The following is a 17,388-nucleotide window of genomic DNA, read 5'->3' as shown; positions in this document are numbered from 1 at the left end:
AATGTAATCTTTTCTGCCAAATGGGGTTAGAGAAAACTGGCAAATGAGGAAAGCTAGCTTCTGTAAAGTGTGAACGTCTCACTCATATCCACAATCATCTGTCAATCAAGTTTCTTAACTGCTTATCCAGTTCTCAGCTGTTACTGGACCGCGTACACCCTCGACAGGTCACCTCTGTGGAGCAATCGTATCCACACACTGGGGTACTGGCCACTGGATGTAAAAGATGAGTGTAGACACCATGACACCAGTCGTTGGTTAGTTTAGATCCATATCAAATATGGACTGAGTATTTTAACCACCATCTCATAGGGTAATGACTTGTTAGTCACAAGGAAGGCCCACACTAAATGCATTTTATCATTCTTTTTAGCATTAATGTGGACCAATTTTTTTATACATAGTTTACCAGTGGCTTAATTTTTTAATATCAAAGCTATGTCCATCTTTTAAATACAGGGAGTGCAGAATTATTAGGCAAGTTGTATTTTTGAGGAATAATTTTATTATTGAACAACAACCATGTTCTCAATGAACCCAAAAAACTCATTAATATCAAAGCTGAATGTTTTTGGAAGTAGTTTTTAGTTTGTTTTTAGTTTTAGCTATTTTAGGGGGATATCTGTGTGTGCAGGTGACTATTACTGTGCATAATTATTAGGCAACTTAACAAAAAACAAATATATACCCATTTCAATTATTTTTTTTCACCAGTGAAACCAATATAACATCTCCACATTCACAAATATACATTTCTGACATTCAAAAACAAAACAAAAACAAATCAGAGACCAATATAGCCACCTTTCTTTGCAAGGACACTCAAAAGCCTGCTATCCATGGATTCTGTCAGTGTTTTGATCTGTTCACCATCAACATTGCGTGCAGCAGCAACCACAGCCTCCCAGACACTGTTCAGAGAGGTGTACTGTTTTCCCTCCTTGTAAATCTCACATTTGATGATGGACCACAGGTTCTCAATGGGGTTCAGATCAGGTGAACAAGGTGGCCATGTCATTAGTTTTTCTTCTTTTATACCCTTTCTTGCCAGCCACGCTGTGGAGTACTTGGACGCGTGTGATGGAGCATTGTCCTGCATGAAAATCATGTTTTTCTTGAAGGATGCAGACTTCTTCCTGTACCACTGCTTGAAGAAGGTGTCTTCCAGAAACTGGCAGTAGGACTGGGAGTTGAGCTCGACTCCATCCTCAACCCGAAAAGGCCCCACAAGCTCATCTTTGATGATACCAGCCCAAACCAGTACTCCACCTCCACCTTGCTGGCGTCTGAGTCGGACTGGAGCTCTCTGCCCTTTACCAATCCAGCCACGGGCCCATCCATCTGGCCCATCAAGACTCACTCTCATTTCATCAGTCCATAAAACCTTAGAAAAACCAGTCTTGAGATATTTCTTGGCCCAGTCTTGACGTTTCAGCTTGTGTGTCTTGTTCAGTGGTGGTCGTCTTTCAGCCTTTCTTACCTTGGCCATGTCTCTGAGTATTGCACACCTTGTGCTTTTGGGCACTCCAGTGATGTTGCAGCTCTGAAATATGGCCAAACTGGTGGCAAGTGGCATCTTGGCAGCTGCACGCTTGACTTTTCTCAGTTCATGGGCAGTTATTTTGCGCCTTGGTTTTTCCACACGCTTCTTGCGACCCTGTTGACTATTTTGAATGAAACGCTTGATTGTTCGATGATCACGCTTCAGAAGCTTTGCAATTTTGAGACTGCTGCATCCCTCTGCAAGATATCTCACTATTTCTGACTTTTCTGAGCCTGTCAAGTCCTTCTTTTGACCCATTTTGCCAAAGGAAAGGAAGTTGCCTAATAATTATGCACACCTGATATAGGGTGTTGATGTCATTAGACCACACCCCTTCTCATTACAGAGATGCACATCACCTAATATGCTTAATTGGTAGTAGGCTTTCAAGCCTATACAGCTTGGAGTAAGGCAACATGCATGAAGAGGATGATGTGGACAAAATACTCATTTGCCTAATAATTCTGCACTCCCTGTATGTGGATATGTGTATCATTCCCATGATATCATCATTATTAAATATCAATGTTGTAACACTCCTTAATGTTCACACTGCATTTTAGTTATGGTATGATTTTGCAGCTTACTCACTCAGGTTTACAACATCAGGAGCATATATTGAATTTACAATAAAAAAATATATTACAAAAGAAGCCAAAGCTGTAGTGTTATTAACCAAACAATGCATGATTTTTAACCGAATGAAGAAAATGTTCTTGAAAATCATGCTTGTACGCCTGAATGTATTTAAAAATGATGATAGGAAGATGAACTCGCTTCGACTGGCGCTCCGACGCACACCACTTAACTTTTATAAGGTAGTTTTCTTCAAGGCACTTGGATTGAGCACAGAAGACTTTAAACTTAATCCTGACCTTTATGTAAAGCGCAGATATGAAAACTGTGATCCTGCTTCATTTACTACAAGCCTCGCCTGGCACAGCCCTGAGGAAAAGCAGTTAAGCCATGCAGGGCATACTCTACAGGAATTATGAATTGGGGTTTTATTTCCCTGGTTAGTGTGATAATATTGTGAGCTTTAACTCCGTACCAGCAAAATATTGGCAGTAAAAGTTACTGTTAAGGGGCACTTAACCCACTTTACAGATTAGATATTTTCATGAGAATCACTACTTTTGAAAACTGTTTTATAATGTCCCGTCTAGCTTGTAAGCTATTTTCCAAAATTAAGAACTTACCATCAGTGATATCAAAGAGGTTTTAGTTTAGAATTGAATTTTTAAACAAAAATCCTGCAAACTAGAGGTGGTAGTACTGAAAGTTTTTGTACAGATCTGACACTAAGTAAATACAAGGCTGATATTGCCAATACCAATACTGATCATTTTAAGGCAGTGTATGTGAGGAAGAGTAGCGTATCATGGTTTATGAGATGAATCATTATTAATTTGTTAATTCTGAATACATTTTATTAAGCACTAAATCACTGTGATTTTTAATTTTTGGAATAATTACCAGCAAAACAGTCAAAGGAGCTTGCAAAGAAAAGCGTCTGGACTTCTTTAAGTTGCTTGAAGACGTTTCACCTCTCATCCGAGAAGCTTCTTCAGTTCTAAGGTCAAATGGTGGAGAGTGTGGACATAGATGTCTATGTGGACATCTATGTCCACTGTGAGCGACCATCTTTGAACAGAGGCGGGGGTTTACGACACCAACTCTCTGCCATCTATAATCCAGTTTTGAGATCCCTTCCCAGACGCCTTAACGCCCACTCACATCCTGGGCCATCTGACCTCAGGAATTCGCATGATAAGGTGGGGCCAGGTTTCACAATGAACTCACCCGAAACTCTGGCTGATTGTGACCCACACCCAGTTTCACACCTTGGCTCAGGTGATTAGAGGATCATCAGGGGGTCCTTTTGTCCCTCTGTGGGGGGTCACTCCCACTAGGTTTATACCTGGGACTCTCCACCATTTGACCTTAGAACTGAAGAAGCTTCTCGGATGAGAGGTGAAACGTCTTCAAGCAACTTAAAGAAGTCCAGACGCTTTTCTTTGCAAGCTCCTTTGACTACGATGACCTGGATGACTGAGAACCTTCACAGACATACCAGCAAAACACACCTTTTATAGCCTTTCGTGTATTTTGAAACTGGGTCTTTCTGCTTCTGTTGTTTTAAATGTGCTACAGACTTTAAATAAATCAAAAATTAACACGATTCATTAGGGAACAAAGTGAACTTGGAGGGTAGAAACAAGTTATCGATCCTGTCATGCTATTATCAATCCAATACCAATACCGGCAGTTGGTATCAATACTATCGATACTTGGATTGATCTATAGTTTAAAAGAAAAGGGCATTTTCATTTCTGGAGTTGGGGATCTTTAATTAAAGATTCAGTTGTATTTTGGAACATGTTGGTATATGTTTGCAGTGTATTTGGAGCTTAACAGCAGTAAAGATTAAAAGTTTGTACAGCCTTCATGAGCTGTGCAGTAATGCTAAAATTTAATCTTACGTGTTTCAGAGATGTTGTGATGTCTGATGTTGTTCATCCATTTAGTCAAAATGTCTTCGAATGTCCAGCAACACTGCGCCTTAACGCATCCTGCATTGATATGTATCCTGCTGTACCGCTGATGCGCCGGTTTCACTGTTTGGACATTTCTTAACAAGGTGTAACAGTGTGAGACGTGACAGCAATGCTGAATGCATAGACACAGAAACAGATTTACATTCAACGCTGCATAAGAGCTCGTGTAGTTTGGTGCCAACAGAAAAGGATTTTTATTTGAACAAGGTGGCGGTTCAGGTGTATTTTCTCCTAACCAGCACACAGCCGATACTCGTTACTTTAGCCTTTTAAAAAGAGCTGCTACAAATAGACAAGGATAGACAGAGCACCCAAAAGTACTGTGCAGAGGTTAATATAGAGAGCAGGCTGAGAGTTTTGCTTTAAATGCACATGATTTCTCAAAAAACTGCAAAAAAAAGATCCTTGAATGTTGTTTGTTAGAAATGAAATTTGGGGTGACATAATAAAAAATATACAGGAGTTGAGGACAGAAGAGCCTATCAGTGTGTAAAACTGGAATGTTTTCTCAAAAGACACCAGGTCCTCTTTCATCTCCTGAAACCCAACCGGTTGCTCCAGGCAACTGTTCGTCGCTGCCTCCTCTCATCGTAACTCTTTTTGTTGCATCCCTGTGTTTTTGTTTGTTTGTTTTTCTATTTTTTTTTTCATTGTTTTACTGCAGCATGTTTTACTGCAACTGTTTGGAGAAAAAAATTTGGTCTTTTTGTGCCACAATTTAGGTTGCATTAAAAATTAATAATTTGAGCTACCACAACAACCACATCTTTTCACTCAGACGCACAGAAACATCGCATTCATACACACATCAGATTTATGCCAGATAAATTAAACTGCATGTTTTTAGTGATGGATGACATTTCTACCACCCAAGTCGATGTGTGAGCTTTTTATTTGTATTTTTTGCTTTTTTAAGATCGAGGCTGATGTGGTCGGATCCTTTAATGTTAATGGTGTTTACAGCTATAACAGACATAGACACTGGGCTGCAAAATGTGGACATCTGACTTCCTCTGGAGTTTTAACTATTGTGCCTATGCAGTGCTGGTGGTATTTCTTTCAGCAGCTCTCATACTCTGAGCCATTTTATGTGTATGTGTGTGTCTCTTACAAACATTTGGTTGCCTTTGTCTTTAGCCATCAGCCAGCTCACTATACTGCAGATCCTATGGGACTAAAATTGACCTTTAGGTATTGTAAATGTGTTGGGCCTTTGAATTTGCCCTCATTTCCTGAGAACCAACTGCCTTATCTGAAGCAATTTCTAGTTTATCCGTTGCAGCCTTATAGTCTTATCACTTAGTGGATTTCAGCTCATTGAAATTAGTTCTTTAACTTTTTATAAAGATAAAACCAGCCTGTATTACTTTAAAGTCAACCTGACTATCCTGATAGACAATCCAGAGAGATTAGATACTTCAGGAAATCTGCTCCCAGTGTGAGAAGTCAAATGTCTTGAATTGACTTCCCTTTTAACAAGGCCTGTGATGTAGCATATGCCTGGGTTGGATAGAATCTGTGGCCCATGGGGATAGTTACTCTTGTGCAGCTACATTCATAGCAGTTATCTCCTGTAAAGCAGCGAGTGAGTCACTGACAAGAAATAAGGCTAGACTTGGTAATATGAGGCCATGATCACAAAGAGGAAAGCAAGCACGCTGGACAGAGAAATCAATTTATATCCCTCATGAGAAGAAAATGGAGATCAGCGAAGCACCATCAGATCTATTAATGTCCAAAGATTGAATAAACTCATCATTATGAACATTAAAAGAGTCTTAGCTTGCAAACACAACCCAGACAGCCCTGGGACAAGCTGGTGGACTCAGATGGTTAGCACTTTTCTGATTCTGGACTGATGTCTTCAACAACTGCACATTCTTGCAGTGTACGCTTTCTCAAAGACAAGATCAGCACTGGGCATTCAGAGAATCACTGAAGCAGTGCAGCAGAAAGCAGGGATATGGGAACGGGATCGTTTTTGATTGCTCTCCAAGAAGAACAACGCACCAGAACAAAAGAAAAACTGATATGAAATAATTTGGCTGTTATTACAGCTATTTCAAATATGTTACACTTCAAACAGCAGACGTCAAGGATGGGCACTTTGAATGGTTTCCATCATGGTGGGGGAAGACTGGCAGCATTTTGATGCGTCTGTCTAGAGGGCTAACCATTCTGAACGAGGGTGTTAAATTCCTCCATGCGACTGGACTACATGTATAACCTCCTGTGCAGCTTGAGTGGCTGCAGTTTTCCCCAACAGGAGCTGGACCAGTGCCAACACAATTATAAACTGTACTGCCACTCTGGGTGTAGTAGGGGGAAATCAGGCTGATAACACAGACAATTCACTGCAGGTGTTCCAGCGGCAGTTTTCTGCCACACAGAATGGCGCTGAGCTTTTGTTTGTGAGATAACAGAATGCCCTGCACATGTAGTATCTCTGCCAAGCCCCCCCCCCCCCAAAAAAAAAAGCCCGAGGATTTTAGAGGCCTTTTTACTGGATAGGAGGTTTATGGCTCCTGGAGTTCAAGACATATGGAGCTCCGTACTATTGTACACACTGTGTGCATGCTTATTTTTCCCATTATTGGGAAAATGAAATTTATAGAATAAGCTATGAAGCAATAGAGTCACTGGGAATATTTTTTTACTCACATATGTGCAGTGATGAACATGAAACAAAACAAACAGAAAAATCAAAAACCTGTTTTTAAGCTTAAAATATGAATCTGGATTAAACACTTTCACTGTGGAACCATAACATGCTCATTTTTTCATTTTCTTTTTTAATATTTATACTTTTTTACTAATTTAATACTTTTTATTACTACTTTTTTATTATTCTCTTTTTTCCTGCTGCATTTTAACTGCATTTTTAAATACCTGTACAGGGGACGGCCCAAGGTTATTAATTCTTTATTTCTAGACCTTTAGTACTCTTCCAGTTACAAAAAAAACCCCCATTATTATCTTGGAGGGTGTTCTGTCCCATATCAGACTTTCTTTTAACAACGCCGGCACATATATGTTCATTAAATGCTGTTGCACGAGGTGTTTTTAGCGAGCTGCTGCTGTGACAAAAGCAAAACTCTCATCTGGGACACAGAGGTGGGAGTCCCCCTACAGGAACATTATCTGAAGACACAGACTTTGATTTTCAGTTGCGTTCTGTAAAGGCAGTGGTGACACAGTTACTTACAGTGAAGCTCACATGTAATTTTAACACTATAACACTGAATTCAGAGGTGCAGAAGGAAAGCTGGGAAAGGCTGGAACTGTAAAGAAGAACAAAAGAGTTTATAGTTTCAGCGAGTAAAGTTGTTGGGACTGTTGACCCCTCCTGTCTGAAAAAGCATGTTAAAATCTGATGCTCTGGCGCAGCTGGCTTGCAGACACTGGAGGAAACCCTGGAGTTTTACTGGGGAAATCACAGCCTGTGTGTGTATTATAAATGAACCATCGCTGTTTCTTTCTTCTCATCCCTCTGTCTTTGATATTTTGTAGCAGCCATTAATATCTTGACAGGCAACCTTAATGAGTACATTCTGTATAATAACTGTCCAACTTGGCTGGCTGCGGTGTCCTTTGAAGGTACATTAAAGGTCATTCATTGATTTATTTTCTCTTGATACTGCATGAAAACAATTCTTTTATATTCTTTCATTTTGTTTTGTTTTAAGGTGGACCAACTTCTTTGTAAAGACAAGCAGTATTCCTTTAAGACGGTGGGTGGGGGATCTAGCGTTTTAGAGTGAAAAAAGGGACTTTTACTGAAGTGTGAGGGTTTTTTTAAATCAAACATTGCAAAAATGGGAATCCTGATGAAAAGGCGATGAATGCGGGTTATCTACCTTTAAAAATGAACCACTCGGTGAATCATTGCTATATGCGCTGAATCTGACAATTTGTGGCTGCCTCAACCTATCGTATACATCTGCTTATGATCTGAATGCAGGCTAGCATAAAAGATACTGAACTGAAAAGAGGATAAATCAGTCTGACATAGTTCTATCGAAGCAATGTGGTTCCTCATTCCACAGACTGAATACTTGTTTGCCAGCCTCATGCGTCACACAGTATATGTCTCCTCCTGTTTTCCCTCTGCTGTTAGTGCTCATCTTCCAAGGATTTTATAACTAAAGGATTAAAATTAAGCTCATTTGCTATTCCTTTGGCCTCTTTCACATTTTAAACAATTATAACTATATCAGTCTCTTTGTGTCCTTCACTGCTGCTATTTTTCATTTCAATCTCATGTTAGCGCACAAAAAATGAAGTCGTTTAGTGGTTAAAACATTCTTCTCATTTCAGCCAGTGAAGCTTTCGAGTCATCCACAGTTCATTGCTTTAATTTTGTCCAAGTGTCTCAGTATTAATTGTGTCTCAGTACTCTGTACTGCACCAGTGAAGACAAGTTTGTTTACAGCATTGCAAGCAAAGGTGTTCTTCAGTTTGACATTTCCATTTCTGGTTAGAATTCATAACACAGATCTCCAACAACCTGCTGTTTTCCTAGTGCACGATCCCTTTAAAAATTTATATCGAGCTGTTTTATTCTTTGAGTACCTAAGTAGTTTTTGCTGTATCACTCCCAATGATCTGTTAAGTGAGTTGTATCTGGTAATTCCTACTGACAGAATATGATTTTAATTAAAGCATCTATTGCTGATCTCTCTGGATCTGTCTGTACAGCTTGCGTCAGTCTTCTATTTTTCAAACTTTACACAACATACAGCAGTCTGTTGTTCATGACAGATGATTTTTTTCCTATATCAGCATTTACCTATTTCAAGGTACAATGTCTATAATAAAAACAGCATTTTTCACAAATGGAGTGCACTCCATGATTCAATAGCATGTAAAATCATCTTCGGCAGGAAAACTAGAAGTATTCATTTCTTGAAAACGGTTGGTCATCTTTAGAATACTTTGGTATACACAGGATTTCATGTCTGACTCGATGATTGCAAGGTGCCCTGCTCCTGTGGCTGTAAAACAAGCCCAAATCATCACCTCTCTACCAGTGTACTTAAACATGGTGCTGTTCATTATGGCCCAACATCTCCCCTCTGGTCTCATCTCTCTGAAGGACATTGTTCCATTTGTTCAGATGCACCTTTCCAAAGCTAAGCCCTGCTGCCATGTTCTTTTTAGAGAGAGACTTTCTCTTTGCAACCCTTCCAAACAAGCCATCCTTGTTGAACCTCTGTCTAATTATTCTCTGATAAACTTTAACATTTAACATGCTCAATGAGGTCTGTAGAGTCTGAGATGTAGCTCTTGGTTTTTTTTGCTTGTTTGTTTCTCTGAGCACTCTAAGCTTGGGGTGACTTTTCTGTCCATACACGGGAAACTCATTGCTCTGTTTTAAAATAAACCTGTATGCTCCGGGCAAGCAAACTACACAAACCTTTGTGTTTATATAGGTGCAATAGGTGCATCAAATGCTGGCTGCTCCTTATGCTCTTTATTCCTATTGAAGCATTAACGGCATACTTAGTTTTTTATAGGACTGCATAGAGTCCTGTGAAAGCTTTCTTTATCACATAACCTAACATATACCACATTAGATTGGGTGCTTGGCATTCCTGACACTCACAGCAGTGATTATCGCACTTAAGAAGACTTCTTTATTGGCAACCTGTTTGCTTTATAGATTCAGTGAGTTTTTGTATCTATTCAGCAAGTTGTCTCTGGTGACAAATCTACTGAGCTTTGGGCAAACATTCACCAGTGCTGCTTCACAACTGCGAGGCTTGCTCTGCAGCTGCAGACACACCTCATTCTCTCCACCTGAGTTAAAAACCAACAGAGCTCTTAAATGGGCTTAGAAGTGTGACGTGTTGCTCTTTTGGTTTCTTACTCAGATGGAGGTTTTGCGTTGCGTTTGTCTTGAAGTTATTAAGTTATCTTAATCAAAAAGAGAGAGGCAAAATCATCTTCTCAGGCATTTCGAAACAGCTTTCAGTGTGGCTGCCACTTTTAGATTGCACTCTGGCAACTTGAATTGTGTGCTTTCTAATTAGAGCATTATTAAAATTGTTAAACTATTACTGTGGACAGTGATAGCAATTTCTAGCTACTCCACAGTAGGAAAACTTTGTTGCTAAAGACACCATACCATCATTATCTGGCTCGTTAGGAAAACGGCATTATCTATATAACACATCGTTACAGAGATATTTTTAAAAATGACATTTCAACTGAAAGTGTGACCTTTATATTTCTTACATGGCATATTTGAGTTTTTAACTTTGCTTTTCTTACATTACCTAATATAAAGTGCTAGTGTCTGATTATATCTGCCCTGTGTGCAGAGGACATGGTTCTGCCTTTTTTTTAGACAGAACTTTGCCCTTGGTTATAATGACCCACTTGTCCCTCATTAGATCCTAATGGCATTTGACATTTCAATCTTTGTGAGATAAAAAAATAAAATCTAAATATGTACGCTGATGTTCCTGCACCCTTAAACAAACTTGTTCATTGTATTCTTGCTTGTCTTCGCTGATTTCTAATGAATTAGTTAAATAGATTCATCTGTGAATGAATACATTGTACCGTAAAGCCAGAGTTTTCAGTTAATAAATCATTCATAATTACATAAATTATTTTATTTCCAGTTAACCTGGAGGATTTTTTTAATAGAAAGGGCTATTTTCTATCTGATGCGGCTGATTTAAAAAAGTGAATTAATGCAGAAAAACATTGAATTTAATACTTTAAAGCTCTGAGCAGCAGGGTAGTTAATACGGATGCATCTACACAGGTGCATGACTCTGCAAAGTAAATACATTTTGAATAATTGTGTTTGAGTGCCTGGACTACAAATACGATTAACTATTCAGTGCATGTGAATTTATAGCTAAAGCTGGGTGTGATGATGTTTTAATTACACAGAGTTACATAAAGAAGCCTGTGACGTGTCATTTCATGATTCCTTTGCCCGTCTTATCTTAAACATTCCTTCTGGGATTTCACGTGCATCTTTGTTCTTGTGTTTTTTCTCAAGCACTCCTTTGCTCCTTGAAATATCGGGCATCCAATGATCATCATAAGAGTGCAGGAACTCAGGAATGAATCTGACCTCCAGTTGATCCAGTTGGGTGCGTGATATTTAGCCTCTAGCACTCATCAGGAGTTTTGTGAACAGGAATCAGTTGTACAGTGTATTCACAGACTGATGAAGATGAGCACAGATGATATTATCAGTGGATTTTTCAGGGATAAGATTTTGATAAGTTCTGAAAACAGGAGCAGGGCTTTGAAAATTAATGAATATGGGATTGAACTACACTGGAAATGCAAATGAATTCGGTTTACGGTACACGGGTGTGTGTGACTTCACAGGGGGATTTCTCTTTTTCTTTTGTCTCTTTGATTTTTATTCATCCATAAATGTAGATCTTGGTTACAGTTTCTACATTCTAGCAGCCCTATGTGACGTATGCGACAGAAAATGCTACAGCACCATGAATTATATTCTATGGTTTTGACATGGACGAGATAAATGATAAGTGGCTTGACAAAACGACTTGTCAATCAGAAGTGGTTTTAGCCTAGAGAGCAGATGTTGAGCATATGTGTTTGCCATGAAAACAGTGACTCAGAACCTGATTGTAATTACAACTAAACAGAGTTTCACCTTTTTAGCAGAAACAATATGTTCTTCCCTCCGCCTCTGCAACTTTCCCACAAAGCGAGGTTCTCTGACCGTAGCTTTAAGGGCACATTCATTGTGAGAAAGAAAAAGTTCGACAAAAGTCATCATAGAAGTTTGAGATCAGAGTGAAAGTTTGCTTGAGGCACGGTGGACATTTTAGTGACGCCGTTTTGACCTTCCGTCAAATGTTTTCTGCCTGTTCGCTCAGTAGCCCCCCCAGATAAATCTAATTTTGTCCTTTCAGTCAGCTGTACCGGAGTGTCATGTGTTGGAGGCAAAGAGTGAACGAAGAACTAAAATAGCTGAAAAGGGCGTAACAAACACTTAGATGGTGTTTTCTTAGAGGTGGAAGTTGTTCTTGTATGATCTGTCTTTTCCTTTTCATTTAGTCTTGCTGAATTTAAGAAAAAAAAAATTAAAGCCCAAACATCTCAAAACTCCATTGGGCGATGCGTTCCTGCACTTCCACTCTCACACCGACTGTGTGATGCATGAGCTCCCACAGGAATAACAGATGTGTTCTCAAAGTGTAATTAATTTTGGAGATGTTAAAATGTTTGCAAAGTCACTATTTCATAGCTATACAGTCAGGCCCATAAGCACTAGGAAAATGACACAATGTTTGTGGTTTTACCTCGGTACACCACCACAGAAGAGTTTAAATCTAACGATCAAGATCTGGCTATGGCGCTAGGAGAGAAGCGGTTACCAGAGTGTTACGCCAAAGTATAACTCTGGAAAACTCGTCAGAGCTCCATTCTCCAGATACTTCTCTCTGAAACACAAAGTTTGGTGGGGGAACTCATCTGTAAAGATATTTCAGTCTCGAATGAAGTGTGACTAAAAAACAAAAATGCCATCCACATCTTCACATTGGCAGTGTGACAAAAAACTACATTTGTTTTCCTTTGTGTCATGTTACCGATCACAATATAACTAGGTAAGCAACACCCACTGCTAAGAATAGGAAGCTTGCATTGTGGAAGTCATTTACAGAAATGTGCTGAACCCTGCCGGTTTCAGCATGTCAGGTACCCTGTATATGTAATGAAACACCTATACTCTCCTGTGCTAGAGCTACACCAGACTATGAATCCTTAAATGAAGAGTTGTCAGTAGATGTACAGGAGCCTGAACACCTCACCATTGTGTCTGCACTGTCACTTCATTCTTGTAAAAAATAAGGATTGGAGAAATAAAGGATGATATATTGCACTTCTACCTGTCATGTACCACTGACCAGTAGGAAGACAGGACAAAGAGGTATGATGTCATGATAAACAGGTGGTTTTTTTGGGTTTTTTTTGGTATTTTGATGGCTGAACAATGAGATTGCTGGTAATTTATGTCAGGAAATGGAAGGTCAAGTAGATATAGAGCTGAATAGGTAATTAAACAGATAATAAAGGTATACAATAAGAGTGTGTCACAGGAGAAAGTCCTAGAGCAGAGCAAGAGATAAGGCTGACCTGGCAGGGAAGATTTGGACACGTGTGAGAAGCAGAAAGCAACAGAAGGTTATTTTTAGCCAGCCAATTCCACAAATATTGCAGAGTTGCTCGTTGCTTTTGTTGGTTGGGTTTTGCTAGCCCCACGAACTCCCAGGCACATGCCTGGCATCCAGATCCCAGCAGTGACTGACTGGTTTCTGACATGCACCTGAAACCAGCTCTGACCCCTTTCCAGACAACACACCGTTTAACTGTCACAACCCATCTTTCCATGGCAGGCCACTGCTGAGGTGTCAGTTAGTGCTCTGCAGAGCTAGGTTTTCAAATGGGGTTATAAAATATAGCAGTTAAAATCTTGTAATATGAAATATTATCAATTATTAGCACTTTTTAATTCCGTACATGGATATCTAAAAGGACAGCAGCACCTGAACACAGTTATGCAAAATGCTCCCAGGCCTATGGTGCAGGAAAGGAACACATTAAGTAGCAATTATACCAATTAACACTCCCGAAAACTCCACCAAGGCTATTTCCTGATCAATGAAAACTATACAGTAGTGCAGTTAAGATAAGTGAGATATCTTAACTCGATGTGTACCGCCATCTTGGATTTGTCTATATTCAAGACAAATTGGAGGTTCATCGCAGAGCTAACACCGACAACCACACACTATCATCATTTTGAATCATCAGTTCTCCAAATCAATTCACCTTTAGCTAATTTGGAAAACCATACAGGCACAGGAATAATACGCAAACTCCACACGAAAAGGCTCCAGCCATCCTGTATGTGTTCATTTGAGATACTGTTGACAGCCTCATTTGAAGTTTTAACAGAGATTTTTTGTTTAACTGGCTCTTTTCTTTCTTTCTTTTTTTAATATAAATTTAACAGATCTAATGCGTGCTTTCACCTCATAAAGCCTGAACCATGAAATAATTGCCAGAAAAGTCTAACTGGAGGATTTATGGAACCTTCTGAAAAATTAAGAGGAAAGAAATTAAATATCAATTTGCATATTAGTTTTAATTTGTATCCTTTTTGCTACAACGAGCATTTATGTGTATTTATTGCTCACAGTAGCACCACGTGTCTAATTGTGTACATCAGGTTTTTCTGAAAAAACAAATAAACATGATGTAAAGGTCTCACAAACTCATGCACCAAGCAGGATGCACTACAGGGTTACAGGACCTTCTTTCTGCTGCAATTGGAGTCTAAAGCATTCCCTAAGAATTGCAAGAGCAAGAGCTTCTCTGTCATGGAAACTGATGCCATGAAGCTCCCAGCGCACACTTTGTGTGCTGATGCTAATAACGGTGGAGGTTTGGAACTCTGCAGTTATTGACTCAGGCAAGCTTTTCACAAACTATGCACGCTGCTCTATAACTCTAGTCAGCCAGTACAAACAAACAGTATAACGTCAATTTCTGCCACAGTGAATTTTATGAAAAGAAGAAACTTTCACTTGCCATTTTTTTAACCCTTACCAAAGCTGGTGAAGTCATCGTATGGAGAAATGCTAAGATAGCAGGAGCTCTAGTTCCAATGCGATGCTTCACACCAATATAAATGTATATATAAGTATAAAATGGGGCAATAACAACAAGCTCTATTTGTGCATGAGATCTGTAAAACCTAATGACCCATCACATTCAATCACATCCATTCATACGCTATGAGTTTTGAATGACTTTGTGTTTGTCTTATTAATGCAGCTGTGATCCATAAACATGATGCTTAATGGGTATTGTTGTTTTTTTGTCTTGTATGCTCATATTGTAACAACAATGATATAGCCAAGGATTAGCCACAACACTCAACTGTAGAGTCGGGCATCAGGCCATCTCCTCGTTGTGCCTCCCACAGGCAACACAATCTATGAAAGCCCACAGCCATGCAAATATCCCCCTTTTAACACCGGCAAACCCCTACCCCCAGCAATGACTCATTGTTGCACCAGAAACCAGTGACTGACAGTATATGTCCAAGCATGGACACTCATTTGACCAGATTAGATTTACAGTACGTCTGCAGTGCATTTTAGAGCATTCACCTCGCCTTTTCTGTTTGCACATTATTCAGCCAACATTCATTTAAGCATGAAAAAAGTGTGTCTGTTTGTGTGTGTGTGTGTACAGCAATTGGGTCTTTGTGTTCATGCCTTACTGTCTGCGTGTGCACCACACTGAACCCAGCTGAGCCACCACAGCAGATCAAAGGCTTATCCCAGTGTCAAAATCAGGACTGTCTCATCCTTGTCAATCCACGGGCTTGCAAAAATTCGATTAATGACAAATGGAGTGAACGCATAAATATCCTGTTTGTAAGATGACTCATCTACCCTGACAACTGAGAGAGAAAGGCAGTTCTTTCTGAAGAACTTGCTAACTTTGCAGATGAGTGTTACATCACAGAGGCAGCATGGAAACTGGGTCAGGCCCTTTGCACGATGCTCTGAGGTTTTTTTTTTTTTTTATGGCGCTATTATGAAATACTCTCAACAGAGGAAAACAGTGTCAGAGACTAACAGCAGTGGTGATATAACCAACTGAAATCAAAGTGGTAAGTAGTTCTTTACTGAGGTCGTGGTTGTTTGGACACTGCATTTCTAATACCTGGTACATAGTTCTGCATTTGCAGTCTGCCTCCTCATAAGCGAGGGATTATAGTTGGTAACATACTGGTCAGGGTCAGCCAAGTTTCTCTGCCCTACACCCAACCTTTCTCTCTCAGACTCTTTCTCTGTCTTTCTCTCTTACTCACATACGCACACGCACAAAACCCTCTCTCCACATCTAAATCTCCCTCTGGGTAATCAGTCAGTGTGTATTTTTAAATCTGTCACTAATCTCTATTATTGGCATAACCCACAGGACAAGGTTACCTTTCATACTTTTGGTACTTGAACACACGACTACATGCAAGTATATACAAGAAGAGTAATGTTCAGTTTATATGCTTGTAGGATTCTTTTGAGCGGAAAATCATGGGAATGTTATGCTGTCCTCATCAATGACACACATTTGACAAAACAGATGACAAAACAGATGCCACAGATGATGTCTCTGCAGAGATGGACTGAAAAATGTCACGATCCAGCTGTGTGGAGGTGGACACGCCAGTAATCATTTAATTGTTTAAAATTCTGCTGTAAAATTTTTGTTTTTTAATAAACTTTACTAGATGTCATCTAATTGAAGAATGATGAACTGAGGGTAAGGATGTTGAAAACAGCACAGTGTATGCACAAATCTGATATGTCTCATGTTTCTTGTCTGTATGTTTTCTGTTTGCACAGGAGACGCTGCAGTCCTTTTCCTTCCTTGTGTTTGTGGCAGTTTGCATTCTGGGATCCATATACCTCTATGTCGTCCTCCCGGAAACCAAAAATAAAACCTTTATGGACATCAGCCAGAGCTTTGCCAAGATTAATAAAATGCCCATCCCCTCGCCTGGTCAGGAAATGGAGCTGGTTCTGTCTATTAACTCTGACACGAATGGAAAAGCCCAAGATGCCACTAAGATGCAAACGTCCTTGTAAATGAAGGAATGAAGCACAGTCATAATCGAGAAGCCATGTTAAATGTGTGAAAATATGTCTTGTTTTTACATATTTACTGAGCATAAAAAATGAAGTAAAGTCAATGCTTTTTTTCAATGTTTTTTTCATATGACTGCAATTTTTTTTAGATAAAGCAATGAAGCAAGTATTTGTCTGTGTCTCTCAATAAGATGAAACAAATCGTTCCTATTCTGTTCTGAGGCTCTTCAGCAGTCACAAAAATGACTGTGGTTTGGGGCTTACATTAGATGTTGATTCCACTGATTGCTTTTACAGTTCTGTCTAATATTAGAGTGCATACAGAGTTTTGTTTCAGTCTGTTAGTCACTGTTTTTTTCACTTTAAGTCTCTACCAATGTCTCTGAAAAAATGTATTTTGCTTTGCCAAAACGTCCACAAAAAACTTAATGGGCTAGGTGTTTCTTGGCTTTTTGATACTGATCTGGTTGTGCACAGTGTTGTCTTCATGTTGACATTGGACCAAAACAGTACAGCTGGGGGCGAGAAAACCAAAACATGCTTTATGGGTTTATCACTGCAAGAAACACATCTCAGATGATTGTGTCCTGACACTAAACAGAGGTGTGCCAGAACCACC

The 17,388-nt window shown here is 39.5% G+C and overlaps 1 protein-coding gene across 4 annotated transcripts in view; it reads left to right on the top strand.

The window, feature by feature from the left end:
* The window catches only part of slc2a9l2 (solute carrier family 2 member 9, like 2), a 169,419-nt gene extending 152,475 nt beyond the window's left edge, over positions 1-16,944 (top strand). For all 4 annotated transcript variants that reach the window (XM_085406006.1, XM_085406004.1, XM_085406005.1 and 1 more), the window contains one exon: positions 16,527-16,944. In XM_085406006.1, coding sequence (XP_085262132.1) covers positions 16,527-16,769 — 243 coding nt within the window. In that variant the 3' untranslated portion in view covers positions 16,770-16,944. The remainder of the gene's footprint in view (positions 1-16,526) is intronic.
* The last annotated feature ends 444 nt before the right edge of the window (positions 16,945-17,388 follow it).

This window comes from Rhamphochromis longiceps, linkage group LG5 (genome assembly GCF_057381845.1).
Source record: "Rhamphochromis longiceps isolate RC_006_pf linkage group LG5, R_longiceps_female_GT1.1, whole genome shotgun sequence".
In the NCBI taxonomy this organism is placed as follows: domain Eukaryota; kingdom Metazoa; phylum Chordata; class Actinopteri; order Cichliformes; family Cichlidae; genus Rhamphochromis; species Rhamphochromis longiceps.
The sequence above is the reverse complement of the archived record's forward strand: the minus strand, read 5'-3'. Positions and strand labels throughout refer to the sequence as shown.